Source organism: Mastigoproctus giganteus, chromosome 5 (assembly GCF_048544385.1).
Source record: "Mastigoproctus giganteus isolate SK-2022 chromosome 5, ASM4854438v1, whole genome shotgun sequence".
NCBI lineage: Eukaryota > Metazoa > Arthropoda > Arachnida > Uropygi > Thelyphonidae > Mastigoproctus > Mastigoproctus giganteus.
In genome coordinates, this window is record NC_143579.1 from 758,510 (window position 1) to 766,492 (window position 7,983).

At 42.7% G+C, this 7,983-nt stretch overlaps 1 protein-coding gene across 1 annotated transcript; it reads right to left on the reverse strand.

Moving 5' to 3' along the window:
- Positions 1-2,248: 2,248 nt before the first annotated feature.
- Positions 2,249-2,596, reverse strand: LOC150085120 (uncharacterized). The gene has a single exon (XM_090373837.1). The coding sequence runs from the start codon at positions 2,594-2,596 to the stop codon at positions 2,249-2,251; it is 348 nt and encodes a 115-aa protein (XP_090229963.1).
- Positions 2,597-7,983: the final 5,387 nt, after the last annotated feature.

Consider the following 7,983-nt stretch of genomic DNA (forward strand, 5'->3'; position numbering starts at 1 on the left):
ATCTGCAATAAAGAACTCAAAGGTGTGCCCGGTATAAGGCTCGTCAGAAATAGAAACTTGATTAAAAATTTTAGGCTTACGTCTTATTTCTTATTTAAATCCATCAGTAGGTTTAGACAGGCATTCACTACAAAATGTAGAGGTCACGTTACCAGTTGGTGATGGAGGAACCAAGCCAGAGAAAGAGTGCATTACTCGTTTGTAATCCACAATAAATACTAGAGCAAATACAAGAGATTTGCTGTAGTATTAACTTCATTATTGACTGTCCTCAATCTTTCCTTATCTATGAGCAATGCCGTTAGAACAGTTTCCAGGTTTAGCCATTTGTCAATTATTATGTTTCCACTAGGTTCGGTAAGTACGTTTCCCTCACATGAGAGAAAACTTGAGAGATCTGTTCTCATCTTGGCAACACTATCATATATAGATGAGGCATCCATTATAAAACTTTCAGAAGAATTAGTATTTTCACTTTGGATAGTGGCATCACTTGAAGAGGCCTCAGCAGTACCCCCTTCTTTAAGGTTTACGTTATCTGAATTGTCATCTGATTTATCTGACAATTATTATCAGAGGGGATGCCACACGTCTCATCCTCAACACGATTGACAATTCGAACTTTTTTATTATCTGTTCTCAAACTTCCTATCCAAACACGACTGTGTAAGGGAGGAGTGTTCCGCGAAGAATGTATTTGGTCCTCCAATTTGACCAAGGTTACTTTAGGATTTAATTTATGTACATTATTTGCATTTGCGTTTTGCACAATTGGATCAGAATCACGGGTCAATATAGGTCTCTCTGGGTCTGAAACTGTTCATCGCACGTTGTATTTTCATCTCTACCACTCGAGGACGATGGTTCCTTAGCGGAATCAATTCGTTAACTTTCCATTTTTAGTTAGGAAGCTCAACAGGGATGAAAGGCAATGCAGCTTAACGTTGGGCTGATATTGGGCTATCGTTAAAGTGGGTTCAGAGTTTGGTGTAAAAAAATTATATTAGGCGACTCGAATAGTTAAATTCATGTGCCGTGCTGTGTGTCTTTTAGGTGTGTTAATTGCGTGTGTTCTCTGGTCAATTTGTCTGTTTTCGTTGGACGAAAAACTCCATTTTCTAAGGGGGGGGGGAACATTGCTATGCACGCCTGAGACCGACTCACTCACTTTAATGGAGTGAAAAAAGCCCATTAAAGTTCTTGCGTCATGTACGGGATTTGAACCCGGGCCTTTTCTACTCGGTGTGGGAAGGACGGTGACGATACCACTGTGCTACCGCGTTTGGTGTCACACACAAACACGTTATGTAAAATGCTCAAGGGATTTATCCTCAAAGGCCATCGATGGCAGCATAGTCGGCATAATCTCCATCCGCTGATGGGGTAAGACAAAGTACAAAGTCACTGATTTGTAAGACAGGAGAAAACTGATTATGAGAAAGCACTAGCAAAGGGAGTTAAGATCGGTGATAAGGAGTTATTCTTATACCAGGAAGAAGAGAGTACTCCACTAGGGCCCCCTTAATTGGAAGACTGATAGAAGCCCAGTAGAATTGGCATATGAGTCAAACAGATATTTCACACTGATATTTACAGTCGGAAGTGAGTTCGAAACTCTCGGAATTGTCCGAGAAAATGCAACTGAGATAAAAGAGGTCCGATGCGGAGATAGCATACATTCAGTTGTAATTGAAAAGGATGCGTACGAGTGTATCAAACCATTGGGAAGGTTAATGAGAGGGTCATTGGACTCCGAAAGATTCCCTCGGACTGGAGAAGTGCTGGTATCTCCCCAGTCCACAAAGGAGTTGCCAAAGTGAGGTAAGGTGGGTAACTATAGACCAGTCAGTTTGACTTGGGTGGTAGGGAAAAATCATGGCGTCTAGGGGGGAAAAGATGCAATGCAAGATCATCTCGACAAGAACGGTACCTTGAATAGATTCCAGCATGAGTTCATTAAGGGGAAGATCATGTCTGAACAATCTGATAGATTTCTGTGATGTAATCATTAGCAGTGGAATGCAGTTACTGCTTTGTCATTATATATATAAACTTTAGAAAAGTTTTTGATACGGTCCTTCATCTACTATATAAATTGGTCGAAGTTGCATTCACTGGGAAGAGCTATTTATGGATTGCAGGCTGGCTAAAAGACAGGAGACAGAGGGTTTCCATAAATGGTTAGTCTTCAGAGTAGACAAGCATAACAAGCGCGGCCTGTATGGTTCAGTTTTGGGTCCCCTTCACTCTATGTTCGACTTAATACAGTAGATCGTCGCCTTGTCGTTCTCATTTTCCAAAGTCGTCGGACGTGGGCATCTTCAGCTTTCGAGTTGCTCTTTCCCATGGCTGATAGTGCACCTTCATTCCATGTTTTTCTAGGGCGTCCTCGCCTTCTCTTCCCTTGTGGTATCCACTCATATATAATTTTAGGCCATCTTACTTCATTCATGCGCAGCAGCTGTCCAAACCATCTCAATCTCCTATTTTCTATTCGTTCTATAATATCTTCACCTGCGTGCATACGTCTTCTTATTTCTTCATTCGTTATCCTCTCTGGCCTTGAAACCGTAGCACTCCTACGTAGGTAGTCCATCTCTACGGCTCTAAACTTGTTTTTATCACCTTCTTTCAGTGTCCACACTTCTCATCCGTACAAAGTACCGATTCCACTAACATCTCTTCAGATGGCTCGGCCATCTGAAGAGAGATTTCGAGTTGCCGTTGTTGCAATTGCGTGGTACATTACTGGGACTCGATGCCTGGAAAGTGGGAAGCCACGAAGCGTCGGTGTGTTTTGTCCGTGAATTGCGCATATTCCACGGCCAGTTTGCTCCTTTTGCAGGTTGGAAATCTCCAATTCCTGAAAAAGAAGTCCATGGAACGATGACCGGAGAAAGACCCAGACGAGCCGATGCGTGAAAAAAGTAAAAGAATTATTAAAAGAAATAGGAAACAAAGCGGTGACAGAAATTTTTTGTAAAGTACCGAAGGCGAATGTGCCTGAGTGGTTCTTATTTTAATTGAAGGGAGGACCACCTCTTCCAGATCGACAGCCCTCTCGTGATCCACGCCGGCCCCATCCCCGACCGGTTATTTTTGAGAACCACCAGAATCCGTTCCATCCGAACTCAATGCGCCAGTGAGCTCTGGGCCGCTACGAAGAGCATCGGTGAAGATTCGTGAAATATCCGCTTTTACTTTGGAAGAGGAAAGAGTTTTGCGCACTCTGCTACGATCCGCCGTAATACACAGCGGTACTCCAAAGACAACCTCATTACGACCAAGTATCGGCGAGACTCAATTCTGCTTCAAAATGAACAAATTTCCATTCGAAATGAGCGGGATATGCAGATGATTTCACGAATGCCAAAAGTAGCCTCAAATGCATCGAAACAAAAACTAAACACTGAGACTGAGGCTGTTAAGTAGTGCGAAAGGGTATCAATTCCATTCCCACCCCCTCGAACTCAAGCTCGATGAAATTTGTTCGAGCAGTGGCCGCACCCATTTTGCATGTAGGATCCCACGCATACCGTGGGACTTTTTGGGTCCGGACTACAATCCCCCTTCTCTGAGATGAAAGCGCGTCGAGTGGGGACCACCTCTGCTTTTGGGTACAGCCGACATGAGTTCGCGCCGAATCAAAGGGCGGGGGCTTCTGTTTTCGTAGCACGTACGACTGGAGAAGTTCTTAAAGGCCTCTTGGAGAGGCCTCTAATGCTCCCCCTTGACATATTCTGCGCTTTTCGGCCTGCATAACGTGCAAACTGCCCCGTGGACACTCAGTCGTGCGTGCATAATACAAACGACACGATATGAACCCTGCATAAGGGACGGAACATTTCTGCCCCCTTTTGCCCTCTGCAAATGGGGGGAAGCCAAAGGGCGTACTTGTTCCAAGTGGTGGGGGTGTCCCATGGCGTTGCCTGTACGCGTATTTGTGCGCGATGAACCGAAAGAAACGCCAAGAGAAACGAACTCCCCGCACGAACGTAGGTTTCTCAGAAGCCGCGAGTAAACCAGGAAAGTGCGACGAAAGAATGGGCGAATGCGATGTGGAAAGTTCGTTACGTTTTCGTTCCCGCATCTTCGCTCGGCGGGGGCATAAACAACGCGTGCTGAGAGTCACCTACGGTTCGGCGAAACTATTCGACGAATGAAATGCGTCCAAAATAACGGCTGGCCGGGATGCTCTCGTGGACAGTAAAACCGATTTAGCAACTTTCGCACGTGCTTCTAGTAGGGGTAAGGATGTTCCAGCCGCTGCTTTCGCAACGCGGTAAGACAGTTGGGGGGTCTCCACAAAAGGACGGGTCACTTATAAATTTATTCCGCAGGCATCTTTCGCCACCCGTGAATGCGCATCGAAAGTTCCATCCAAGCCTCTCTGCATTCTCACTGGTCACGCGGCTCCCTTCACGCAAACCTTTCGCTTGTATTAGTGGCTATTCCAAGGATTACGAGCACGTCCTCTTTCCCTGCGAATTTCAGCAGGACCTTCCTCACTTCCTCGTTTGCATCAGTGCGGCTGTTGCTCGAAGGAGATTTAGCCGACTTCTCTCCAAACCTCCGGCGAAAATCTTCCAGGATTACTCTCCTGCCAAGTGTTTGCTCGCCGGCGACGTCTTCTGGCTTCTCCAGTGACCTTGCCTTTCTACAAAGATGTCATTGCTGACGCTGCAGGAACTTCGGCATTCCTGGTGACAAAGAAATAAAATTGTTTACGCAAGAAGTGTATGGATCGATTGTATACAATGGTTTCGAGACCACTAACTGGACGGATTCTGTAAACGTTATTCTTGATAAACATTTCTGTACAAGACAATGTGTGCGCAAATTCTGATTTGTTATTCGTTCTGTCAATTCTCTGTACGTTTCTTCAATTAAGACTGAGCCTTTTAGGGCCATCGAGTTGGATACAGCGGTCAAGCGAGTGAAAGTTAAGAAATGCCCAGGAATGGACATGTTGGAGAGTATATTTAAGAGCCTAATATACTTTCACAACTTTTCAATAAATGTTTATAGAGACTGGAATTTTCCCGGATCTGTGGAAGACTGCCCTTATCAAGTTGGTTAGGAAACCAGACAAGCTCCCTTAGGAACCGAGGTCTTATGGACCTACAGCCTTATTGGACAACCTTGTTAAGCTGTTGGAACGTCTAATTGCCCTGCAATTAAACAACTTGTTATTGGAACGGGGACTAATTGTGCCTAATCAATACGGATTCACTCCTGGAAGGTCCTGCAAGGACTCCTTTCCTGACTTCATTTTGTTTGAGCCGGTAGCACAGTGGTATCGTTACCGTCCTCCCCACACCGCGCGGAAAAGGCCCGGATTTGAATCCCGTCGATGACGCGAGGAACCTTAATGGGCTTTTTTCATTCCGTGGCCGAGTTAGTCGGTGTCAGGCGTAGATAGCAAGGTTTTTACCAGCAGAAAAAACAGGCAAATTAACCAGAAAACATACGCAATTTACAGACAAAATACATATATGGATATATATATATATATATCAGAAATAGTGAGTGGCTGTAATATAATAATTTGTTGACTTCATACCTTCTGTTGAACACTCCAGTTTCAAGTATACTCTAACTACCTTTATTGACTTCGAGGGCGCTTTTAATTCCCTTTGGTGGGAAAGTGCCCTCGAACATCATTCCCAATGTTTACATCATGCCGAATGTTCCAAGCAACTTTATCTTCTAATTAAGAGCTATTTTTCTAACAGATTTATCACCGTCAGATCGAAGTACAGACAAAATATGCGACAGTTTTTCGAAGGTGTCTTGAAGGCTCCATTTTGGAACCACTTTTCTACAATTTTGTTTGCAAGGTTGGATTACTTGAACCTTTGAGAACATGAAGATCATCACACATGCGAATGATTTGACAGTCCTTGTTAGTGGCAATTCAAGATCTTCAATTGAACTCTGCTGAGAAATTTTTATCTGATCTTCGGCAATGGACAGTTGAACCAAAGCAAAAATTAAATTCTAAATTGGTCGTTCGTCGATCACCAAGAGTTAAAATTAACGATACTGTGTATCTTGTTATTAATAAAAATAAAAAATTAAAAAATGTACACAAATACCTATGGTAACAGAAATTAAACTTTTGGGAATAACTATTAACAGCGGGTTAAATTTTCTCCCTCATTTATCCAATCTACAAATTAAGATTAGAAATTTCACCCGTGCTCTTGTCAGAGTTTCTAGAACTGAGTGGGGTCTTTCTAGAAGATGTTTAAGAGTTTATTGTAACTCTGTGTTCCTCACTATGGTTGTCTATGCTGCTGGCACCTAGTTCCATAGGAGGGGAACAGAAAAATTTCGATTAAAATTGATGTCAATCGAGCGTACAATGTTACTTTGCATTTTGAAGATCTGTCAAACGGTTTCAACACGCGCTTTGCAAGTTTTAGCCGGGACGTTACCACTCGATCTCTACGTAATATTCAGAGACTCATGTTATTGCTCGAAACATCAGATTGCCACTCAGATCTTGGGAATTTCTATTAACGCTCAAGTCGTCGTTAAAGCTGAACGAAGAACAATTTGGCAAGAGTTGAACAATTTGTGTCAAGTAGGTGGGATGGGACAACACTGGGCAGAATTTTGTTTTTTCAGAAATATTTTTTCAGAAAATTTTTTTTCTGAAGTTGACACTCTTATTGATATAAAAAGCTACAGTCTTGTTTAGTGTTGGCTCTTATTTGTTATCAGGACACCGATCACTAAATAAGAAATTGTTTAAATTTCGCTTGTCTCCTACGGAACTCTGTCATTGCGGCGGTGTGGAAGATTGGCAGCACGTGTTGTACTCTTGCCCCTCATATAATGAATTTGAGTAATTCTGTAGAATGCAATTCCCAACTTTCCATCAGGATTGGAACCTAATTTTGTATCAAATGCCACGAATTATCACGCCATTCAGGATTTCACTAAAAGGCTCGTAATTACCGCGTTTTCGAATGTTTGAAATTCAGCCGAAGACCCTTCATTCCAATGACTTCCATTTTCTATGATTTCCCTGTGTTCTAATTGTATTAGAATCAACTGACCTCACAGTGGTTTTCGTTGTCTTAAAAAAGATCTTTGGCATCTTTCACACTCCAGAATGTACTGGACTCTGCCCAAGACTTATCAGCTTCTGTTCCACGACGTCCTTTGCTCCAGTCAACTTTTGATTAAGTTAAATCTTAACAAGATCTACAATTTTAGGACATGCGCTGCGATTTTTAATGCTCTTCGATTCGGCTGGCTGTCAATTTGTTTTTGGTGATTGACTGACTGCGACTTTGTTACTGACGATTGCTGAACTTACCGGATGTCGCATTTAACCTAATTTGTTGATAATGTTTGTACTTTATAATTTGTAACCTAATCTTTAGCTTGTGGGCTAAAATGCTTATTGTTAAGTTGCGCATGTCGGTTAAATGGCACTGGCTTAGGTTTTTTATTTTATTTTATTTTTTGTTGTTTTTTTGGTTTACGTTAATAATACGTTAATACGTTAATATTATTATTATTATTTAATCGGGTAAATAAAATATGTTTAATTACTGTATATTACGCGTTTAATTTTTGTATTTTGAGATACTCTCCGTTTTATTTTTTTTCCCTAGGAAATCTTGGCAAGAGTCTTTGACTCGAACTTTGTTGGGCTCTTGGCTTCCCTCTCTTCTGCTGCTGCTGCTGCTGCTGCTGGTTGGTTGGTAGCCTCTGGTCTGCCTTCCCGTGGTGATGGTGGCGCGATTCCGGGTGGCCAAACGGCCAGTTCAACACAAACAACGTATCACACACGTAATCGACAAACAACCCTAAACATCGCTTCTTTATTTTATACCGTAAACTCTGGCTTTTCCTCCAGCAAACTGTAAAATGCCATTTCTACGAAGTTCAGTCTTTACAGGACTGAACGAGGCGGAGTTCAACTAACGTTCGAGGTGCCGCCTACGCTGATACAATCCCGGTGGC